Source organism: Ciconia boyciana, chromosome 4 (genome assembly GCF_034638445.1).
Source record: "Ciconia boyciana chromosome 4, ASM3463844v1, whole genome shotgun sequence".
Taxonomy (NCBI): domain Eukaryota; kingdom Metazoa; phylum Chordata; class Aves; order Ciconiiformes; family Ciconiidae; genus Ciconia; species Ciconia boyciana.
Genome location: NC_132937.1, coordinates 76057462 through 76083359, shown reverse-complemented (window position 1 = coordinate 76083359; position 25898 = coordinate 76057462). Strand labels below are relative to the sequence as shown.

Below are 25898 nucleotides of genomic sequence, written 5' to 3'. Positions count from 1 at the left end.
CCCCACCCCCCCACCCCCACCCCTCCAGCCAAAAAAGTAAATTTCTGCATTGATCAAATATTTTGCGGAGGGAGGGGAATCAGTTTTATATGTTTTCATATTGAAGAGCAAAATATGTTAAGTCTCAATTCAAATGAAAAAAGAGTTCAAGTTGCTGCATTCACCAAACTGTTGGAGCCAGTTGAGCATTTGACTACCTCATCCTACTTAGGCAGCTAACTGTAAACGGGACAAATAGTGTTCTCAGATATCTAATTTAAAATTCCAGTATAGCATAGGAAAATGTAAGGTCAGTGTTCAACTTCCCTAAAACAGAACACTCCATGCTAGCTTGAAGAAACTATATTGGGACTATCCAAGTTGAGTTTCAGATAAAATCCACTGAGTAGGTTTCTGAATAGAAACTGTTTGGAAACTTTCTTTTACCATGTTTTTTCAGCATTTTGACCTTCAACCAACTAGCAACATAGGAATAAAATTTTTAAAGAGCAGCTCGTTACTGGTGGAAATTCATTTATTAAAACTAAACTCTTCGTAAATCACAGATAGCATGAATGACAAATGCAGATGAGGAAGAGTCCAAAAAATTTTTTTTTTTTTTTGGGGGGGGGAATAAGAAAATAGGTAGAGCTTTTTTGGTAAAACATTAAGACGAAAATAAATCAAAGAAATACTCTTAAGAATCCTAGAAACTTCAGTATTACACAGATGATTATTGTTTTGTACGACATTGTTTTCTACAACATTAATCGCCTTTGCAGATGTAGTCATTGGGAAATATGATACAATTTTAAATTTGTAACTATTGTTTTCCTCATTTGTTTAATTAAGCAATTAATTTGTCCACCTACAATTCAGCAAGTCTCTGCTAAATATTCTTCCTCAATAAGTAGTAAAAATAAATCAGATGCTGAAATTATCTAATCACTTTGTAGAATTACGACTCACCTTTCTCGCCTGGTGGTATCACAGTGTTCACAGACATCATAAGATACATTCCAGCAATCAAAGGCTGCCTGCAATTCAAAACCCAAGCTCTGCTAAACAAGTCCTTTGTAAAACCCAACTGCAGGTGACACGATATGCAATACCATTTAACACCACTGATTTCTAAGTGTTGGATATGTCTGAAACTGGTCTACTGACAAAGAAGCTGTTACACAGCACTTCCCTTTCCTTTTTTTTTTCCATACTGAACTACAATTTTTAAAGCATCTCAACAAAGTATGTGAAATAGGACAAAATGATCATCTACATAGTTGCTATCCTTGTCCCAGATTTCTAAATATGAAGCTCTTAAACTGGATTAACTCAGTACTGATAGCATTGTTTCATCAAGTTTCTTAGCAGAAACTAAAATTTTTGCCAACAGATGACACAAGGCTTCAAAATTCTTAATATTGTGAAGCATTTATTATTTTTATTTCCCATGTTTTCAAAGCAATCTAAAGGAGGGGTTTCCATGCCTTCTGTTCTGATGAAAAAAGTCCTAATAGGTAAGTATTTTTAAAGATACTTACTTTTGATGTGTCAGATGTAAAGTTACACCAGAGCAGTCCTTGTGTTTATCTGTACAAATCACAAAACAGTTTAATCATTAGCAACTGAACTGATGTGAAATTTTTCCACATTAATAACATTATTCTGCTGTATGAAAAATACCAAAAGACAAAATAAGTTTTAATCTTACTGTTTGCAGTAAAACTTTCATACTGTGGAAACATTACTCAAATTTGCATAAACCTGAACATCACAGTGCTGCATTTGTAGCAAAATCCTAATATAAAGCAAAACGCTGGTGGATGAAAAACTAACTGCTTTTTTGGCACTAGAAATTGCAGATCTTTATAAACTAGCATCTGGGAGATGAAACAGTAAACATTGTCATATTTACAATAGCAGAAAAAGCTGTTTTGCTTCAAACAAATTTGTATTTTGACAGAAGTTAGATAAATGGAAGATTTGTGGAAAAGCAATGATTTTAGCCATTAATAATGAAGCAGCCAGAAATCCTTGTAATAGAATCAACAGGTGAACTTGAGATACCAATACAGACAGCTGTTCTGTTTAACACTGGATATCCTGGAAGGACAGTAAAAATAGTTCATTTATTTGTTAATGTACTGTATCAGCATTATCTAATATGTTTGACATTTTAATTTAAAGATACTATTGTCTTGATAGAGTTACTTAATTTTAGTTGGTGATCTGAGAGTTCAAACTTCGTTCTTTTTCAAGAAAGCTTCCTTTTCTTACATTTATACCAAAAATAGCTGTAGTTCGAAGACGGATATAACTCCAAAGCAAGTAAACAGAAAATGCTGAAAAAATACCCCCTAACAATATATGCTTCAGGTAAGAAAGAGAACAGAGTAGCTATGGATCTGCTCCAAGCATAACTTGGGAGAGGTTTTCCTCCCGTCAGTAGCTAGATTCCAAACTGAAAAAAGCAGTGTATTTGAACAGAAGAAAGGATAATGACTAGAGTTGGACAAAACAGGGAGACTTTACAGATTAAAAAGTATCAGTTTAGTTTTTCAAACATTGGCTATTTTAGTCACACCATATTTCATTATTAAGGGATAATATTCAGTTTGGTTTTTACCACCACTGATACTAGAACTTTCAATATGTTCACAAAGCAGACAGTCACTATTTTTACAAAACGTATAAATTAGTACGTAAGTTATGCAAGTGAAAAAGCTGGTAACCCAATTTCACTAGGTTCTCATAATGCTCATCATCATGGCATCAGTGAATTGTTAGTTTCTCCATCTCTGTGTGTCCCAACAAATACTTCTGTATTTAAAAATCTGAATCAGGAAATCACAGTTGTACCTTTACAAAGAACAACAAAAAAGGAAAGTCTTCACTGTATATGCAAAAGAAAAATTAGAACAGTAGTTCTTTCATCAAGACTACCCACTACCGTAGTTGCATTGAATGTCTGGAAAGCATATCTAATGAGAATTTTTGAAAACAAGCGTGATGAATCAGAAAGAAAGCAGCTGAAAATTCAATTGGTAATCCAGAAAGAAAAGCATACCCATTCAATGCAGATGGAATTTCTGACTGTCTTTGTTAAGCTACATGTAATATTGCCTCAAATACAGAGAGTTTGGTACCTATATTCTGTATAAGGGATTGAATATGGTTTCGCAGAGTACTGACAAAGTTCACTTGCAATTACTGGAGAAGTATTTTAAGACTATGCACATGCACACAAAACCGCAAAGCTAGCCAGCCAGTTACTGCCACTGTATCACCCACATTTTCTCTGTTCTACAAAACAGCCAAAGAAGCAATATATTGTAGAAAATACAGATTTTCAGTATAACAACATACATTCTCATATACCATTTTTATGCCAACATGCATGTTTGTAGAGAAAAATAGTAGACATTGGAGAATTTTCATCTTGAAGTTTAGATAAATTTTTCAATTTAAACTACAGTCTTTAAAACACATTTAAAATACAGTCTTCAAATGTGTTTTTTAAAGTTACTTCTTAAAAATGAAAACCAACCAACCAAACAAAAATCTTTCCATAAATACATTCACCACATGGCAAGTCATTTGCAGGAGGTGGCAGAGAGAGACGTAAAGAAAGAGAAGAAAATGTTTAAGGAGAGAGAAGACACAGGACCAAATAAAAGACTAAGTTAAGAGTAGATACGGGAAAAATGGCAGTCAAGATATGGTCAGCACTGGCTAAAGATGGAAAGAAAAAGTAAAGTTATGCCATGCCAGAATAAGCACTGGTTTTCAATCACAGGTAACAAATGTTGCTTCCAAATGGCCAAGTCATGAATCCAAAAGCACCAGAAAGACTAAGCTATTAGGACAAAAGTAGGGGAATGGTAGGAAAACATTCAAGAGAAAGAGAAATTAAATTCTTTGTCCATGGTTTTAGAAAAAGTTCAAGATATGTATATACTGTTCATCCTCCTCTACTCTTCACTGTAGGAAGCTTCATATACAATCTCAATACTGCTATGTTTGCTATAAAGGTCTTTGTGAAGTGTCTTTTGCCCCACCTTCCTCGTTTCAAACTAAATTTTTTTAGTAAATTTTTGTCTATTCATATAGCACAGGCGATGCTGCAGAACTCAGCTTTAATAAGCTTAATATTGATGTAGTGCAAACTTTCTAACAATTTTAGTGGAAGTTGGAAAATGCTTGCTTCCTGTCAGAACATTTTACTTCATTACTTAACATTTAAATGTAAAAATTTAAAATGCAATTGGTGGTTTTGTGTCTCAGTTCTGCAATTTGCAGTCAAATAACATCACCATCCTGTCTTTTAAACAGTGCTGAAAAACTGTCCCAAAACAATAAAACCAAACCTGTCATATGCCAAACATGAGTCATGTTTGGAAAATCTAACCCTTACTATGTCATAGTGTCTCTTTTAAACATAGCACATCAGGAGGAGGGAAATGACTCTAGTATATTTCAGTCTGCCAATATTAAAGTGTTTTCACACTATTTAAATTTTCAGAGTATTGAAAAAGTTTTCATTCAGTATTTTAATCTAAATGAGCAATTTCAAAATGAACTGAAGACAGTGGGAACGTTATTATTGCTACTACACAAGACAAACATATTAATCAATATCGGGAGAAATCTAAATCAACTTCTGTCACAAGAATCTGATCTGCAGTGCTGTGTCAAGAGTAATATAATGGATGGATACATTGGTCTAGACTTTCAAGAAATTCCTACAGCGCATTATAATCTTGTCTGTGGATATATTTAGCTGTGACCAAGCTAAACATTTTTCTAACAACTACAGAGATATGCTGGAAATGCTGTTTCCTTGCTTCTCCTTCCCTACAGCTCACCTCCTTGAAACACTCAAAGCTGCTGAACCCTCCACCCAAGAATGCTGACTGCAGTGAGGCCAAGCCAGTTCCTGGTACAAACTCTTTTCGAGCTTTGCTGTGTGACCTAAGCAAAAATATCCTTAAACAATGCACAAACCAAACAAAATTTTGAAGTCTCCTTTCCAGTCTGCCAGTCCAGCTTATCTAACTATTTTAATTTATTTGTTTCAGCTATTCAGCAAATATGCACTGCTCTGGGACAAAGTAGTTACCAGTTACTATTTGCCATGTGCAAAGACCAGAAAATGCATTTTTATATATCTCAGAAACAGGTTCAAATCAAAGCCAATTGTCCATGCAGTTTCCAAATCGAATGAAACTTACATGCTTTTGACTACCTTTTGTATAGTGTGCAAATATAATACAGTCACATTAAATATTCCCTGCTTTTATTTACCTATGTCAAATAAAATCACTGGTGCATGATAAAGCCTAACACTGGCTTCAGATTTTAAATACATCACTTGTTTTAAAAATTGTACATGACAACCTTGTAATGGTAATTCCAGGTTTAACTGCTGATAAATGCTTAAATTAGTTAAAAAGAATCACCTGTGCTACTCCTGTTAATCATGTTTTCTAGGAGAAATATCTCAAATACTAGAAATACTCATAATTTGTCAAATGAAACACTCATAGCTGAGGAGAAGTCAAATTACCCTAAACAGAAACGCTCTCTTTCTGTAGGCTGATTTTGATAAAACTTCCAATGTGAGTCTGATGGGCTTCCTGCCAGTCTGTCTATCCAGATCTACAATCTTTATCATTACATGATTATCATACATGAACTCTTTAGTTACATGTATGATAATCTGCCATAGAAGTTGAGACTTCTAGGGCTTCCTAGATACTTAAAATTCTGTGGTTTTTTACTCAGAATTAGAAAAATAAACACTCTTCAAAACCTGTTTTCTTTGCATTCTGGGTACATGGACTATAAATTATAGAGCACATTGTTCAAATTATTTATTCAGTTTCTTCATCGCTCTATTTCTAATATTTAATAGGAACAGTATAGCACTCATACGTGGCTACTAGAATACTTTAAGCTTTCACTGTAACAGAGTGGTGCTTTCTATGAAGCTCTAAACACCTTGTTAGTACAAAGTCGGCCCTTTGATTTGTACCAGAATCTCCACATATGGTCTCACAATTGGCTTTGCCTCATTAAAGATAAGAAGCACCCTCAAATCTGGGGCACAACCTCTAAGCAAGGCAATTCCCAAGCTAATGCCCACCGGGAAGTAACTTTTACAAGTTATATTTAAAAAGACAAAGACATGCAGCACAAAAATGAACTTGAATTCTTGGTAAAGAAAGAGACATTCAATATGTTGTATTCAATATTGATACCTAATATTTCATACATAAAAGCACACTGGCTGAATTCTTTTTCATGAGAGTCAAGGTGCTTCCTCTCGCTCATGTTCACTTGTCCAAAATCAATTCAGCAAAATTCTTTTTAAACTTCTAGTAACATGTAGAATGAAACTCTACCCTTATTCAGTTTATGAAAAACAAAATGCAAGCACAGACTCCCTAGTGCCATTTTCACAACTTACTTTCCAAATAGAAAAGAGACAAACAATTGTTGATCCTGGTCCGGTATAAATTTTTTAACAAATAACTTGTAAAGGTCATAGATGACTGATTTGCTGAAAGGATATCATAATATATCACAGACATTAATATCTGGGAATAAGCAAAATTAATTTTATTCAAGACACTAATGTTAAGCCTTCTGGTTATCAAAGAGAAGTACACTGAATCCAGTGTTCAAATAAGACTAGAACTCAAATGACAGCTTACAATTCACATGCTTACGGAGAAAATAGTTATTTTTAGGATATCCAACAGCTTAGTGGCAAAAATTACTCTCTCCCCCCAACCAAAAAAAAAACCCCAAAACCCAACACTAAGAACCCCACACACCCCTCACAAAAGTCTGTGATATTACATGTAATGTGTGTAACACAATTCTTGTAGGGAATGATAGCAGGAAGAAATAAATCCATTCTCAGTGAAGAAGTGGAGGTTAGGAGAAGGAGCTGAGAATGCAAATATTATGCATGCCTCGTGCAAGAAAAGAGAGGGAGCAAAAAGGGAATGAGAAAGGAGCCAAAGCTGAACAAAAATTAAAGAATTCACCAAAAGTTTGCTCCAAGCACACTGACAAAAATTATTAATTGCTTCAAACAATGCAACAGTTACACACATAGAAAAAGACAGAATGTGATTACCTTTCATAGTTAAACAAGTTAAAAGAGATTATTATTGATAACTTTTAACTACTTTGATTCTTGGGGATGAGGTCTATATTCTCACATGTGCTGGAAAGGACTAAGATAATAGTATGGTGAGTTAGAAACAACATTACTTTTTGTTATAGGGAGGGCAGGAAAAAACAAACTCTAGGGATTGGAAAAAAACCCTACATTTTTAAAAATCAGACCTGAAAGCACTTAAGGAAGAATAAATCAAGAACACTGCGACAACTGCATTGCATATCCCTATAGCCCAAATTGAAAGCTGACTGGGTGCCTTTATAGATCTAAAGATGGCTAGATTTACTTTTATTTGAATCTGAAGCCTAAACACTTATAAATATATAAAAAAGCCAGACAAATTTCTAACAACTTTTTACTTGTTACATAACTGTATCTACTATCAACCATAACTCCAAACCAAAATTAATTTTTGCTTTTGCAATATAAAAAGTGAAGAAAGACAAACAGAACAGTTACTATTTTTCTAACATGGCTCTTTGCACATTCCCCCCCCCAGGTTTTTTTGTAGAATTTACTTTTGGTTTTCCAGCTTATTTTTTAATTATGTGTACTTTAGGTAAGATACAATAAGCTTTATTTTGATATCTGAGCATGAAGTGCATATCTAAATATGAATACTTAGCTCTGGATTATAGCTAAGGAGGGAGGGAAAGCATAATTAGTTTACTAACTGGTTAATGAAATGAAGAAATATCCTTTTTAACTATGTTATTTTAACTATGACATTTTTTCCCAAAAAATTGATAGGAAGTAGAATTGGGTGCTAATAGATAAATAATCACTACCTCAAGCCAAATACTTTATATTTGCAATGACCTGTAAGTCAGAAAATTAAACTCTGAATAGTTCTTCTCAATCTTTGATGGGCTACTGAAAGCATAACAATTTAGCTGAGTATATTTCATCATCTGTCCTGTATTCTGAGTTGCAACAACTGCATGCTTTTACATACAAAATGCAATTACTATATTCTTATACTTTGACAAGCGACAGTTATCAACAGACATCTCATTCATACAAAAAAGCTCTCTTTAGGTAATTCCTGAAGTTTAAAAATACCTTCAAACTAGTCGAAGGTTATGCACTGAATATCCTTGAACACCACAATCAAAGTTTAGGACATTTAAAGTATTAGGAGATTTAAATTATGTATTTCTCTACAGGAATTTTCACAGGTAGACTACATTAAAAACATTTTTTCCTCACAAAAATGGCAAAACACTTAGATTATTTTTCACTTTAAAAATAAGATATCAGACTACCAAGTAAAAGGAACTGAAATAAAACGAGGGGCATACTGTCATACTCTTTAGCTGTTGAAACAGTACATGACACTATTATCATCTCCTAAATTATAGTCCTATCAGTTCACACTTCTTAAACTTTCATAATTTTGCAGGCTTATACCTATGACATTGATTATTCTAAGTCCCACACAGATATTCTAGGCAAAAAATAAGGAAGTCTGCTGCAGGAGGGGTGTTGGTGTAAAATTAAGTTTTCATTTCAGGTGCTAACTTATTTCACTATAGTTTCTCAAAGCAGGCAAGGGCATTTTTTGAGTAGAAGGTTTGACTACCAAGTTAAGTTACTAATAACAATTTCTGAATAATTTGTTTCTTTTTTTTTTTTTAATAACTGCATACACATAAATCATACTTCAAAGGGAAAATGAACAGTGAGACCTCTCACTGTCTCCAAGCAATAATGAAGAGCAAGCTCTCAACTAACATGCTCTCTTTAGAGGTTTGTAACTCTAATTATTCGTGATTTTAGCAGCCGAAGAATCTCATGGGCTGTATGGGTCCATCTGAACTGTCTCATGAAAATAAATTATTTCAACTTCAGTTGTGCCTATTTGCATATGTGCTCCATTTAAACAGTGCTGGCACACTCAGTTTATTCCTTCCTCCTCCTCCTCCTCAGTTAGCATTATTGCCATTCTGCTACATTATATCTTCGTGTCATGGTAGAAACCATACCTTAAACTTCAGACAGTGCTGCTGAAAAATCTAGATGAGTATTGCCCAAACCTTGCCAGAGGTGTACAGAAGAGAGGCTGCATGGCACTGGGAAGCTGCCAACTACAGAGTAACTTCTCTGTTCAAAACCAAGTACAACCTGTGGATCATTTACCATGGTACCACAGAAGGATTCAGAGGCCAGGGGCATAGCTCAAACTATTGGTGTAGTGCACATTCCTCCCTTAATTTTTTGCCATTATTCAGCTTACTTCCCCTTTCTTCTTTCAAGTCCAACATTTTGTTTATCACTTAAACCATGAGAATATTCACGTTCTCATTTAAATCCTACACAGTAATGTATCGCAGCTGAGTTCCAAGAGAATGACGACCCATAGTTTTTTTGTTCTTGAAGGCCAGAGAGGCCCTTACCCAAAAACTCCACACAGCACTTGATTCATAGAGTAAAATTAACAATTCATGCCTCTCAAAGGTGTCAGAACAAGGCATTTCAGGTTTATAGAACAAAGTACAACATGAAATATAAATAAAAAAAAATTAATCTTGTCCCAAAAAATCTCAGATTACCAATATGTCAATGTGCATTAATGAAATCCAAATTTCATTAATCCAAGCTTATAATGTATGGGCTGGATGAGCAGACAGTGAGGTGGATTGAAAACTGGCTGAATGGTTGGGCACTGACGGTGGTGATCAATGGTGCAAAGTCTAGTTGGAGGACGGTAACTAGCGGTGTACCCCAGGGGTCAATACTGGGTCCAGCCCTGTTGAACATCTTCATTAATGAGCTAGATGATGGGGCAGAGTGCACCCTCAAGCAAGTTTGCTGATGACACCAAACTGGGAGGAGTGGCTGATAGGCCAGAGGGTCATGTGGCCATCCAGAGGGACCTCAACAGGCTGGAGAACTGGGCTTACAGTAACCTCATGAAGTTCAAGAAGGGGAAGGAAGTGCAAAGTCCTGCACCTTGGGGAGGAACAACCCCAGCCACCAGTACACAGTGGGGGCCACCCAGCTGGAAAGCAGCTTGGCAGAAAAGGCCCTGGGGTCCTCATGGACACCAAACAGAACACAAGCTAGCCACGTGCCCTTGCTGCAAAGAAGGCTAATAGCATCCTCGGCTGCATTAGCCCAAGTATTGCCAGCAGGTCAGGGGAGGTGATCCTTCCCCTCTACTCGGCACTGGTGAGGCCACACCTAGGGTACTGTGTCCACTGCTGAGCTTCCCAGTACAAGAGAGACATGGGCATACTGGAGAGTGTCCAAGGAAGGGCCACAAAGATGATGAAGGGACTGGAGTATCTCTCCTCTGAGGAAAGGTTGAGAGAGCTGGGACTGTTCAGCCTGGAGAAGGATCGGGGGGATCTCATCCAGGTACAAAAATACCTGAAGGGAGGGTGCAAAGAGAACAGAACCAGGCTCTTTTCAGTGGTGTCGAGACAGGGACAGAGGCAACGGGCACAGACTGAAACTGAACATCAGGAAACACCTTTTCACTGTGAAGGCGACCAAGCACTAGCACAGGCTGCCAAGAGAGGTTGAGGAATCTCCACCCTTGAAGATATCCAAAAGCCACCTGGACATGGTCCTGGGCAACTGGCTATAGGTTGCCCTGCTCAAGCAGAGCAGGGTGGACCAGATGTAGTATAATAATGTAAATATTTTTGATGCTGTAACCGATATAACTAACAGAACAAATTTCCAAAATACATACCTCTAAATGCACTAATATCCCCATAGTGTACCTGGAGCACAAAAAATCTGCCACCTGTTTCTCCTCCAACTCTGAATCCAACACCTAAGAGAAGGAAGATGCATTGTTTTCAGAAACAATAAAATATAAGATCGTTCACCACTACTGACCATATCTAAAAATACAAATCATTGTAATGGCTTAGAGTGAAGGGGAAGAAAATTTCACTGAGACACCAGTGAAGTAAACATTGTCCTGAAAACTGGGAAAACCACCGTCACAACACATGTTCCCAAACAGACTATGAAGCTAGGACCATAACTTAGTTATGCATGAACTTAGGCAGAGAATTCCCTCAATCCAAGAATATGAATACAGATTTGATATATATATACAACTATAAATAATAATGATAAAAAAAAATCACATTTTGCCATCCTTGTAGGATTTGGTAGAAATTTTTTTTTCTCATAAAACGTGTGAATGATACAAACTGATTAACACTGACTTACTAAGAACACACCGAGAATGAAAAGATAAAAAGATCTGCAGTAAAGTATTTTGAGATGTAAATTAATATTTTATGCAGAAAAAATCTTGTGGAAATTATGAAGCTATGTTACTTGTTGACAGAAGTAAGCACAGGCACAAAAGAAAATGGAGGAATTTGAAATAATTTAAAATAATGAAACTGCAAAATATCACCAACACCAAAAGGGATTTCTCTAAACCAATTCTACAATGACCACTCTTCAAAAGAAGCAGAGAAAGCAATTTCTTCCTACTCAGCCAGTGAATCCCACTAGATTAAACACTGACCACAGCACAGCCTTCTTATAAATAGGACTGTAGCCTCTCTGTGCACAAATGTAATATCATTATGAAACATCCTTCCCAAACCTTGTATTTATGGACAGCTTAGAGACAAGAAAATTATTACTAGCTGGGGTTTAACAGCAAAGCAAATACCAGGCTTCCATAGAATCCTCCAAGCAACATTTTTTTTAACTTGACATTCTGATAACCAAATCAAATAACATTCATGCTGATAAGTGTGTAAATGGATTATTAAAAATAAACCTCTTTGTCATACTGTGCACTGCTCCTGATTATGAAAAGAGGCAGTAAAAGATGAAAGAAAAAATTTTTAGAATTCAAGGTATTTTCAGATTTAGGCTTTATAGATGGTAGATATTTCTCGAACCCTTAGTGGTTATTAGAAAGAACCACTTCTCGTTGTCTTCCAGATATACCATTCCAAGTAGCTTAAAAAATTTTCACTGAATTCAGCAAATTCATTAAATTCATACCCATTCACAAAAAAAAAAAAAGGGTATATAAACATGTTGCTCAACCACATCAAAGCATCAAGAAATGAAAAGCACATAAAATTGTCAAATATACTTAAGACACAGAAAAAAAAAATCAATGTTTAGATTGAACTTGTTTGTACTTTTCCAAACACACAAAAATATTTTAATGCAGTTTCTGTGCTACTGAAAGATATATAAATAGTCCCCTTCCAATAACATATAGTAGGAAATGCAAGATTAATGCTATGTAAAAATAAAGCATTACATTACGACCGTTATCTCTCTTTTAGCCTTTTTTCCCCCTACTGAAACCCATGATGTTATAGTAAACAGGATGACAAAAAAACCCAAGTATAATAGCTAGCACAATATATTCATAGTTTATGAGGTTGATGTTTATACAGTTTCCAACAACTAGACATAATAAAAATATTATAGGAGGTTTCTAGATATACCAGGTGCTTAATTACACATCCTCTTCTCTCCCTTGCCCCTGTACACAAGAACTTCACATTAAAGGCACAATACCTTTGGGTAGCCTGGTGGGTGGAGCATTTCTTGCCCAAGCATACAAAATGTTAGATTTGTCTTTGCATGTTCCTTCATCACAGTCCCTAAAAATATAAGGAAAGAAAACAAAAAGGAATATAATTTAACTTTGAAATCAGAAAAGGGAAGGTTGAATTACATGCAAAGCTACTAATGTTAAGATCTATGAAGATGCTTTTGGATGTATTTTGATTAAACACAGTTCTTGTAATGTATGTAGACTGCTTTTGCAGATATCATTAGATCCTTCATCTTTTTTTTTCCTCCCTCTGCCTTAAGATAGTGTTAGACAAACAGGGTCAAACCCATAGACAGTTTTGATAGTCCCTGCCAGCCTAGTAGCCAGTGATGAAAGAAATAAAGGTATCTTTTGTGAGAACGAACCATATGAAAATTTCAAGCACTATTAGCTCAAGTGCCACAAAATGACAATGGCTGCAACATTTACACAGAGGGACAGGATTCATGCACAAAGCAGAAAAATCCCACAAGACATCAAAGCTTGAAGTCCAAACCGATATTTAAAATTCATTTAAAAATCATTGACAAAAAAAGGTGACAGGAAGCTGTATATGAACCAACAGGTAGGAGGCACTCATGCTCTTCCCTGTACTTAATGCAAGCTCACTGCTTTAAGTTAATAGTTATTCCACTCCACAATTTCTTGTTTTTCATAAACAGAAAAATCACACACACCAAAAAAAAAACCAAACCCAAAACCCAAGGGGGGGGGGGGGGGGGGGGGGGAATGTTTGCCAAGTTACAGACCACAAACAGGTCACAAATACTTACAATAACTGAGAGGTCTAGACTTGTCCCTAGCCTCTGCAGCTAACACCTCGCAGGTGACACAAAGGATGGAGTGTGAAAGACTCCCAAGGACTGTTAAGCTCTAGATACCTTGAATCTGCAAGAACTGATAAACTCGGGGCACAGACACTACCGAATCTGTAAAAGGCCAATCAAACACAGTCGTACAGACAGCACAATGCACCTGGACCACATCCAAGAGGGGCACTGACTGCTATCTGTGGGTGTAGGCTACAGGATGATATACCCGGATAAACAAACAAGGGACACTGAGGGGCTTTCCAAACACCCACCTAGAAGCCACTTCTCCCTCGGTGCTGGTTTTGGCTGGGATAGTGTTAATCTTCTTCATAGAAGCTAGTGTGAGGCTATGTTTTAGATTTGTGCTGAAAACAGTGTTGATAATACAGGGATGTTTTCACTATTGCTGAGCAGTGCTTACACAAATTCAAGGCCTTTTCTGCTTCTCACACCACCCCACCAGTGAGTAGGCTGAGGGTGCACAAGAAGTTGAGAGGGGACACAGCTGGGACAGCTGACCCCAACTGAACAAAGGGATATCCCACACTGTATGACATCATGCTCAGCATATAAAGCTGAGGGAAGAATGGAGGACGTTTGGAATGATGACGTTTGTCTTCCCAAGTAACCATTACACATGATGGAGCCCTGCTTTCCTGGGGATGGCTGAACATCTGCCTGCTGATGGGAAGTAGTGAATGAATTCCTTGTTTTGCTTTGTGTGTGCGGCTTTTGCTTTACCTATTAAACTGTCTTTATCTCAACCCACAAGTTTTCTCACTTTTACCCTTCTAATTCTCTCCCCATTCCACCAGTGGGGAGTGAGCGAGTGGCTCCGTGGTGTTTAGCTGCCGGCTGGGGTTAAACCACAACACTCTCTCAATCCTCTGTTAGGAAAAAGGGTTATTTACAGAGTGTGTTTGTATCTTCCTCAGTGGCAAAGAATCGTGGCACTGAGCACAGAGTGTAGAAGTCATTCCACAGGTGCAGCATACACAGGTATGACTTTTAGAAAGCCTCAACCTGAAACTATTCAGACTACATCAACTGATCCAATCCAGATGCAATGAAGGTTGATATCTATGCCAAGGTTTCAATCCAAAAAAAATGGTACAGCCCCTTCTCTATTACTGCTGGTAAAAAGAGATCTGGGAAAACGTTTGTACACATAAAGCATGGTTTCAGTTACCTTAAATACTGGGGAAAATAGTCTCACACCGTGTGAGGAAGAGTATAAAAGCATAAAAGACCACGACTTTTAGTGGATGCAGGCTCAGCAATGTTTCTGTTGAGGATGCCTGAGCCATATGTGCCACCTCTCAGAACAAATGACTATGATGCTTTCCAGGCTGCTCTCCCAGGAATAACCAGTTCTTCCGGCGCATAGGGAAAATCACCTCAGTGGGACATTATGCATTTCTCTGATCCCAGAGAGTCTTACTGCAACATAGCTGCTGTTTTCTTCTGACAGAAGGCATTGCCATAATCACCAGACCACCAAGAGAAAAGGGAACATGCCACTTCTTCCTTTTCATTAATTTTGCTCATAACACATATGTCTAGACCTTCACAACTACTAGTTTGGTCATCTCCCCCTTTAAACAAGCCCCGATGGACAAGCAAAACCTATTTCAGGATAACTGAAATGTTTCACGACTAACAATTCATACAGCTGCAGGTAAAAGCTGCACAGCTTTCAACTGCTATAATCTAAAAAAAAAAAAACAAACAGAAGACTTCAGGGATCTAACCAGGTATTGAGGTGCACAGTTTGGAAATGTGTTGAAGAGATTGGTTAGGAAGAACAACAGCAGAAACCACAAGGACAGTCACAGCTTCACCACCACACTCTAGGCCAGCTAGTCTTCATTTATACCACAGTATTTTTTAGGACCACATTAGCTAGGTAAAAAAAAAACCTACATAGGCTGTTCCAAGCTTTCCTCCTGAGACACTGGCCACATGGAGGGAGAAGACTGCAGGGGAGAAAGATGAAATAAGCACAATGAAAGAAGAATGTGTGTAAAAAATGGTCAACCCTCTCCTTTAGTCATCAGTGTTGATCTTGAAACGTCAAGTTTTCAGAAAAAAATAAACCCAGAGGAGATTACAAACAAAGATGACTTAAGATAAATGATGAACAGATTTAATAGCAGGAAGCTAGGTAAAAAGTATAAATTTACAAACAAATAAAAAATGTAACTAATCACTGAAATCCATAGCTTCTTTACATGCAAAAAATAATGAGATTCTGAACAGAATGAGTAGCACAGAATACCTTAAAAATGGACTATAACTGCATACGATACAGTATTGTACTAACATCTAATTTTGACTGTGGTCAAAATTTGGGGGGGAGGGCATGGAAATAGAGCTTACTGACTGCTTCTTGGGTCTTTGTTTTTTGCAAACTCTCCTGGACATTCCAAATGCATTCTCCTCAATATTGGGTAAGCTCAGGAGCTGGGTTTTTTAATGGCGCTGGGGTTTTGACTGATTACCTAGACTGAAAGCAAAATATTTCACTATGTCAGCAAGACCAGTATTTGTTTATCCTTTTAGGATATTTGCATTGTTTAGGAAAACAAAGAACTTTTAAAATTTTGTTCTCTATTATACACTACTCCTTGATTCTAACCAAGACTTGTAAAAAAAGATAACTGAGGTGATAGAGTAAGAAAATGATCATTTTTAGCTCTCAGCTGAATGGTGCAGAACATTCTGGGGGCAGTGACAACGGTAAGAAACTACACTTAGAAATATAAATCTTTATACTGTTTCCACTCTCTTCTAAGCAGTGAAATGGAAGTATTTCACTGAATCAGTCTTGACATCTTTTGCAACCTTTACTGAACTATTGATGTCAAAAGCTTCCAAAACCATGCTTGCCAACTTGCCAAAACCATGCTTGCTGCTTGCCAACCAGCTTGCCAACAGAAGCAGCTGGTCTGATGGAGGAATTACTGGGTGGTGATCTACAGCCTGTACTTATACATTTGTTTAGATTAGATAACTATTTAAAGGTGCCCCACCTGATCTCTAAATAAAGGCTATGTCTGTGAATCATCTTATTCATGGGAACTTATTTCAGTATTAGGTTTGACGCAGCGCAAGACCTCTCTTGCCAGGAGACTCAGAAGTCCTGAATAATTCAACATTTTCTTTTAAATCATTCAAATGTATTCTTGATTATCTATGGAGAATCTGAACTTTTGATGAATCAGCTCAGGCACGCTACTTCGATTTCAACAGAGTTTATCAGCTCAGGCAAAACTTCTTGTCATAGTGGCTGACCTGTTTTAAGGGCCAATTATAATCAACGAACAGAAGCAGCTACACCTTTTTTTGGTGCACTGAGCAAAACCTGAGCAAATGAGCCCTGGGAACCTACTTTGTTTCTGTGGAAAGGCCTGGGTATTTCAAGAAGGGAGAAACACCTGTGCATCCCTTTAGCCTTTGTTCAGATAAAGATTCTACCACATTGAAGTGAACTTGTCACTCTGCAGAGCCAGCGCAGGTCCTACACTCTTAGAAGGCCAAGGGCATTTGCATGAATAGCATCAAATCACCAGAAGAGCCAGTGGGCCAGATGGTGTCACAGATTTTGGCTCAGCACTGCTATGACCACAGGGCAGCTAATCCCAACAGAGTTATTTGGACGCTGTATCTTCCCCTCTCCCATTCCTCCACACTCAAAACTGGCCTGAATAAAACTTCACACCTCAGGGAAGTGAATTTTGTCCTTGAATTCTGAATGCTCCTAAAGGACTAGTTTTCCATAATACACCTAGTCCACATCATGATGGTATGAAAATTGCTCTTGATTTGATATGTTTTAATGTTCTTACAACTGATTACAAACCATCTGACTAATGTTGCCCAGAATTTTGATGAAGAAAGCACAATAAAGCAAAAAATCAATGAGGTATGCCTTAATTGAATAAAAACTGGCTATGTAAAAATGTCGACCATGTAAGGGAAGGATCCTTGCTAAACAAGTCTTATAGTGGTGTCCTCAAATGTCAGTTCTCAAACAACCATTCTTTCCCCTAGTAGATGGAAGAGCAAGTGAAGTCATCACTCATTAGTCTGCAGGTAACAAAAAGAGTAACAATAACAAAACAAAATAAAAAATAACAAAGACATCTCATAATTAATACACAGTCATCAGAATTACTTTAACAAAATTGGTTCTAGTGTTTGGAAGCCTCTAGCGAATTTAAACTAGTAGGAAAACACTTGCTTTTAAATTATATGTACTCTCTGCAATGACTTACAAAAATGTGCAACAGTTTCTGCACATCTGAACATTTAAATGAACATATTTACAACACAGACATTTGTAGATATACACATATATATGTATACACACATGCATCTCTATGCACACACATACTACATTATATACACACACAGATACATAGCAAACAGGCATTTATACAAGCTTATGTGAGTGTGTCAAACAGGCCTAAATGCAGATGTCTAAAGCCTGTTCTATGTAGAACAGACATGATTGTCTTTCTAGCCTTGCGGATAGCCATGGGCAGAGCAACATGAAATGTTGCCACAACAGGGATGTGAAATGATGAAACACTGAATGAAGAGTTTATTTTGAGAATGTAAAGCAAATACTACACCTCAGAAACTACACACAAAAATTAGCAATATTTAATCAAAACCTGCATATGAAGAATTGGAAATATCAGATTTAAATACAACACTAATTACCTGTTTCATCATTTGGCAGGTAGCTGTTAAGTACAGCAATCAAGAACAAAAGCAACATTAGCTGCCACACTGCACACACCGCCACTGGTGAGTTTTCTGCTGGGCAATTGCTCTTCTCCAGGAAGAGTGATGATATAGCCAGGGAGCTCAAACTACTTGAAGCCTAGTCTCATGCCAGGATTTGAGTCTGATTCAGCTTTGAAGAACTTTATGACTGTCCAGCTTTTGATTCATCTCTTCATATCTGAAAGCTCAGGAGCTAAACGTTTCACCTATGTCTTCAGAACATCAGCTAGATGTGACTTAGGCATCATCTCGTGACTACATCTGAATGCAAGCACCTGATCAATCTATAACAATATAATTCTATCACATACGGATTATTTCAAGGCTCTAATAAAACTACTTCCAGACATATGAAAACAAAACAAACTACAAGTACAATCTACTCAGTTTTAAATAGGACACTCAAGATGTAAACTGGTTTTAAAAGGCCACAACGAGAACAATTTTACGTTGGCATATTTTTCACATTAAAGTATTCAAAAAGTACATTCTAATATACAAGCTACAATAAAAAGAATACAGAAAAGCTGTCTGCTGGGAAAATAAATCAATAGAAATTCTGTGCTTTCATAGTTTTACTTTTGTCTGAACTTCTTAAGCATCTGCTTTTCTTGCAAGACAAGATTACAACATTTTCAATATTAGAACCATTGGTTGATAGGTAGAAGGGTGGTAAAACTTTTGATGAAAGTTTGTTGTATGTTCAAAATATTAATCAAGTCATCTCCCAAAAACATGCAGAGATTATTTGAAATGCTAAATTCCTTTTTTTTGTGGAAAATATATTATCCTATATTATTAGCTTTAAATTCCAGCTCTAGTTACCTTTCTGGTAAATACTTAAAAGATAAATTGTGATTACACAACTCAGAAAATCTGTATTCAAATTGTTCCACAGATCAGAGTAAGTCATATAAGCTTTGCAGTGTCAGTAAAACTACCTTATCTGCTCTCTCTTGAAAACCTGGAGAAAACTTGCAAAATTACTGGGCAGACCATTAATTTCAACCCACTTTCACATTCTCTTCACTTTGGCTCCCCACACCTGTTTTAGTGGCATTCAGAGCTTTCCTCTGCCTTCACTGCTTCGGCATTTTGAAGGGCAAGTCAACTACCAAACCACTTGACAGGGAGAATCTTCTTCAGCTTACTCTTCACTCAGTTTCCTCCTGGACACCTAATACAATACTTCTTCATACACAGAAAAACAGACAACTATAGGGAAAGTCTAGATTTCTTGGTGTCCAATAGCCCCCTGCCCACTATAGCTCCTGTCTGCTCCTCAGAGACAGTAAATTCGTCATGAAGTATCAGAAAACAGATCTTTTTCTCCACCTTACAGAGGAGTTAGTTAAAAAAAATAAACACTTTAAGTGTGGGAAGACTGGAATGTTATACATTTCTTCTTCCTTCCAAATTTTTCTACTTTTTCAAGAAATTGTGACCGTGGAAAAGGTTTATGTGGAAGCAATTAACACAAGAAAAGTTAGGCACGACAACAAAAGCAAGTTGCAACTCTTACCAGTAATTTTCGGTAGAAGAGGGTTCATTACATCCAAAGAGTAACATGTGATGGACAGTGTCCATGCTGGCATGAGGCTTAAAGTCAACTGAAAAACAAAATGATAGAACAAATAAGCTATCCTTACTCTCACCATAAGTTACATAGGGAAGAGCATTTTGTGTCATTTTTTCTCTGTAATACTAAAAACAAGGCATGTATGTCCCCACTCATTTATTTACCTTCTGCATTCCACTTACAAGCTTTCCTTAAATTTCCATTCAACAGCCTGTCTTCCAAGCTAAAACTCTACCTACTTAGTCATTAAGAAAAATAAATTCCAAGGTTCCACTCAAAACTGCTCCATTTTTCCCCAAAAGTTAAATATGACACTTAGTAAACACATCAATGTATCCCGAACCACAAAACTTTACTGTAACCAGTATAATTTCAATCTAGCTTTGAAATTTGCACTTGTGATTTAATAATACTTTTCTGCTTCTTTTGTACTTCATCAAAAATACAAAGAAACAGTATGTTACAGTTAGGAGCAACTAACATCTTATGCATTAGTTGAAGTGATACCTTCTTCCAGTATTCCACCTGGTTTACATTTTTGCTGCATCTTTCTTGGGACAACAGTTCCAAGAAGGGATTATGATTTATTCTCACTAATATGTCAAACCCTTTGGAATGGAAAACAAGATTTGTTTAAAGTCAACACAATCTCATTGCCCAAATATTTCTCGTTATCAGAAACTTAGACAAAGGTGAAAGTTCAGCATTCAAATATCTGTTCTTTATCCCATGCCACAAAAACCCCACTGTTTTTGTTTCTCAAATGTTCGTGATCCTGTTTCGTATAGGAGCAAGGTTACCAACATCACACTGTAGTAATACTGACCATGAATGCACAATGATGGCATTTCTAGAAATAAAGCAAGCTACATTGTGTAACTCCCTTTATCACTACTGAAGTGATGTGTTACATGCAGGGAATACAATGGAATTTTTCTTCACATAAGACAGAGACGGACCTTGGAGAGTTTTTCACTTTATTCTACAGCAGAAATTCCAAAATCAAGTCACTCCTGCCCTTGCATGTGTATAGACACTAAGGAGCCTTCAAGTAAGTGTCTTTTAGCTCTTGTAAGAGTCTTAACATGGGCAGATAGTGAAGCCGCAAACCACTGAAACACTATTCTGCTCCCGAAGTTTGTGATTTATCTGCACTCTGAACTCAGTATTTTAACATGCGGCTGAGGAAGGGTTCCTGAAGTGAGTGACGATGTGGATTATTGTCCCAGTTTCATGAGGGGGAAAAAAAAAAATCAAATAGCTTCTAACCCTATTTTTGGAGCTGAGGTCTGTTGTGAAAAGTGAGGAAAACCAGCCAACAGTTAAGGCATGCAAGTCAAATTCTAGCTTGAAGACATAAAACATGCAGTTAGATTGTAAGGAAATGAGCACACCAGAGCTGACGGCTTGGTTTGGGAAGTAAGTGAGGTACCCACATGCTCTGCGAAGGTACTTGGAGTACCACATATGAATTCAGAAGTGCTAAACTTGCCAGCATGATTAAACTCCAAAGACTACATAACATCTTTTCCTACAAGCAAATTCTACTCATTCCATAGCTAAAAAACTAATCTGCCTTACAGAAAGGCCTTTTGTTTCAACGTTATCATCAGTAACAATTAGTAGTGAAATTACGGATAACTCTTGCATGGGACAGACAATGTGTCATTTTATGTGGACTTCCTACCTTAGTTTTCAGGTGTTTCAGGTGTTTTAAGCTGCTATACCAATTTAAGTGTAAGATTAAATTTCTGAAGGAGTTTTAAGGAGTTCACAGATGTGAAATTTAATTAACTTTATTGCTGAACTTGATACCTATACAAAACGTACTGTAAGTAACACCTAGAAGGACAGCCTTCAATAAAGGTAAAATTAAAGGTTAGGCCTCTTCTCTGCTAAAGCCACCACCTGTCCTGCTGGTTAATACTGTCTCATTGTTTCTTTTCACTCCTCCACCACTCTCATATCTTGTGTGTTTACTCTAATGAGTGTGTCAGGAAGTCTTTTATTCCCGCTGCACAGTGCCCATTACAATGACATTCTAGTGCACAGATGGGACCTTTAAGCACTTATTACAAATAGCTTACTAAATACTGCTCTTACTAATAGAAAATAATGCACCACAACTAACAAGGCAAAACCAGATTTCTGCGTGAGCCACTTGCACACACTATTTTAGCTCACATATGTCATCCTTGCCTCCGAAGGAAGAGTTGAAAAACCTCTCAGTCTGCCTGTGAGCTTGAGAGCTTTGCACACTCGGTTACTCTGTTCCTGTGTAGTTATTTTCTTAGCAGCACACTCAGGCTTATACCAGTCTTCCAAACAGAGGGTCAAAAAAAGCCATTTAAAAAATTCTATGTTGTAAAAGTCATACAAATTAGCATGAGATTCAAGCCAAATGGAGTACCTGTCACTACCAAAGGCTTAAGAAATATCAAACAAAAGCCTTATATGCCTAGCTGACAACCTCCACATTTTACAATAATGAACAGAAGATCACTCAGTAGTTAAATACCTTTTATGCATGGAGAAGTGCTACAAAATGATTACTAAAATAACAGCAAGTTTTGGTATATATACTAAATCTGAATAAAGTCTGACTTACTTTCCTGACCATGTACTACTCTGAATTATGATCTCTGGGAGAAACAGAATGAAGAGAACATGACATCGATTTAATCTTAACAGTGTCTAGTTAAGCTACATATTTAAAAATTTCATCTCCAAGAAGTTCATCTTTACAAATAACAATTCAATGATATAAAGTGGATATCCTTTTTTTTAAAAAAAAAAATTGCTATCTTCTCTATAATGGAATTAACTTTAAAGAAATGTATCGACACGTCGGGGCCCACAGTTTGGCAGGTAGGGGAGACATTAGAGGCCTTCAATACAGTGAAGCCATCGCTACTTGGCAATAGGGAAGCTTATATACGCTGTACTAGAGTAAAAAACCCACTGCATCTCAGAGTCATGTATGGACAAAAAGTAATAAATCATCTAATTATTTCAATTTGTGTTGCTGAATGTAATAGGCTCCATCTCATTTCTACAGCACAATCTGACAGATAGGGACTTACCATGAGTCAGTAAGAAAAAGACACATTTATTTACCGGTCACCCATGTGAATGAATGTAAGGAAGTGAAGATGACAATCAAATTTCTTGGCTAAGTGGCTTGCTGTCAGACTCAATTCTTATGAGTGTCTGTAGAGCACCCTTTAGCTATCACTACAGATCAGTAGTCAAACTGATTTTTATCAATGACTGCACCATTAAAAACTCAATCTAGTTTCTGGTTTGGCTGCTTATTCATAAACATTAATCAAACATGAGGTGGAAGAAGAAAACTGCAACATGTTTTTAAAATGTAGCTGGAATGATACTTTCTTGAAAAATTACATATTGATCTCACTCATTAATATCTTTTACATATTAATCTCACAGCCATTTCATTTCACAGGAGCAAAAGGTATGTTCCTAACATTAACCAACCAAACCCACAAACAAACAAGCATTCCCTGTACCCCCATTTATCAACATTTACAGCCCTTTGGGACAGAAAAACAACTGGTTCAAACAGAAATATCAGCCTTGACAGTATGATCCTCCACTAACGAGTATCATACAGGAAACCAACAGCATCTGCAAAAATATACAGATGCATCCCTGAAAAAGACCTCTAGGGCAAAACTTGCTCTACTCCTCCTTCTAGCTTGTAACATTTCATAAGTAGTTTGATCAGCTCCTTCTTTTGATAATGTCTGAGAACTGACTTTGAACAAGTTGGTAAATCCTGATATACTATCCTTCCAGCTTTGCAGTACAAAATTATACCCTTTGTCCCTGTGAAAGCATGACTGTCTACTGGTTTTAAATCTTTAGGGGAATAGCAAAGCTGAAGTCTGAATTCAAAGTCCTCGAATACAAATTTAATTAAAAATATTGAAAAAAAAAAGTTAGATAAAATATTTTCTACTTACTAACAAATGCAGTACTGCCAGCATACAACACTAAAAAAGAAGTTCTCTCTTCCAAGGCCCTTATATTTCACCAATATGCAACAAAACTATCCTGCTGCAGGTCTTATAAACAGAAATTCCTCTTCCACACTGTTTTGGAGGAAGGAGGAAAAGAGGATAAAAATAGGAAAACAAAGTAAAAAAGTAATAAGTGATCTTTGGTCAAAGTGTAAGGACACTTGTCAAAAGTGTCCTTTTAAAAGTGCAAAAGGAAAAAAAAAAAACCACAGAAAAGAGAAGGCTTTTACTTGGCAGCATTATGTGCAAATAAATTAAACTGGAGGCAGAACATGTAGGTTCTGGTCTCAGCTTTACCACTGCACTGTCTCAAAAACCCAGGCTATTGTTTTAATTCTGTGTATTCACACTTCCTCATGTTGAAGCTCTTCAGAACACACACTGCCTTCTCAATACACAACTGAACAGCAACCCAGAGTGAAAGTACAGATGTTAGTTTTTAGATGCTTTTATCACAAAGTAAAACAGTAATTAATGAAGTTAATTACATCATTTATTGGCAATGCAATGAAGGCAGATTCTGCTTAAACCATAAAAATATAGAGACACTATCCTTTTAAAAAAAGAAATATTTCATTCTCTGTGTGTCAGTCTTCTATGCTTATTTAAGCAACACAAAATACATGCATGCAAGTAAGTTAATAATTAGCTTCACAACACTTAATGGTATTAAGAAATATTTAAGGAAAAACTCCACTAAGCATCTCATTTCTAAGATGATGACACATATTGTAGAAATCTCTTTCCTGAGAAGAAGATTTAATTTGCCATTCAGGTATTTTATAAGATAGGTCAGTTTGCATTCTTTCTATTCGTTACAATTGGATATGTTTGAGTCTAGTCTTTCCAATGATTAAGTAACTTCTGTTGATTGTGAAGACTCCAATCTGACAAATCTTTTCCACTGAAAACCCTTTCAGTGACTTTACTGAAGCAAGATGGAACTGATCACATACTTAAGATTGAACATACGCCTATCCATTTTGGTGGAAGGGACCAAAGAGAAAAAAAAGCAAGCAATTTTGTTTTATTTTCAAGGCATTCAAATATAAGAGGTTGTAAGCAATGCTATGTGATGGAGTGCGTGCGCGCACATACACACACACGATCTTTATCTCCCATAACCCTGCTCAGGCGATAACCACCAGTGACGGTCATAATGGATGCATCTTTTCGTGATGTCTGCATCTGACTCCAAGTGTATTCAGGAGACAGACACCACCACCATAGCCAAGGGCTATTGTGCAACACACCCACCTAACCACAGTGAAGAAACTAAAATCTGTGGTTGGTATGCAAGTATGACTATAAGTGAATCAACTTACACCCATAGTGAGCAGCCCAAGAGCCCTTTGAGCTCTCCTGCATGGCAGAGGGCTGCTTCCCAGGTTCTACCCTTGAGTAGGGACACCTCTCAAGGTTACTCCTTGAGGCTGAAAGATTCCTTGCCGCAACAGATCCTCAGTAAGTGACTAATAGCATACTAAACTTTGAGATCTTAGCTAAGTGATATAAAGGATTGATTGCACATATATGATCCTTTAGACATAAACCATTGACCAAGCCTTGGATCCAGCCACACCTAGACTCCTCTCCGAGAAGGAGTGTAGAAAGCAAGGGCGTCTTTTCTGCACCTCATGACTTAACAGGAGGGTCTCCCTGACAGTTTTGTCTGACCTTGTCATCTATGCAGGAAATAATCAAGTGTATCTTGCCATTAAATCTTGTTAAACTACTGTCACATTTACCATTGAACCTTATTAACTCACTGTTTTATATCAATAAAGTCAATTTTTGCTTCTCTCGTATGAGTGAAGTGCACTCTCACTCCATTTGCAACATGCTATCATGGGAAAACTTTATGTTCACAGAACAAGTTTTTTATTTTTAAATTTGCTCAAATTCCTCTTGTTCTTCAAAGCTCCACCTGACAACTAGA

General features: G+C 36.9%; 1 protein-coding gene across 5 annotated transcripts in view; it reads right to left on the bottom strand.

The window, feature by feature from the left end:
- Positions 1-25898, bottom strand: part of PAM (peptidylglycine alpha-amidating monooxygenase) — a 139447-nt gene that overhangs the window by 49694 nt on the left and 63855 nt on the right. For all 5 annotated transcript variants that reach the window (XM_072860182.1, XM_072860181.1, XM_072860180.1 and 2 more), the window contains exons 5-9: positions 19860-19947; positions 12692-12777; positions 10872-10955; positions 1521-1569; positions 949-1016 (exon numbers count right to left, since the gene is read on the bottom strand). In XM_072860182.1, the coding sequence (XP_072716283.1) occupies positions 949-1016; positions 1521-1569; positions 10872-10955; positions 12692-12777; positions 19860-19947 (375 nt within the window). The remainder of the gene's footprint in view (positions 1-948; positions 1017-1520; positions 1570-10871; positions 10956-12691; positions 12778-19859; positions 19948-25898) is intronic.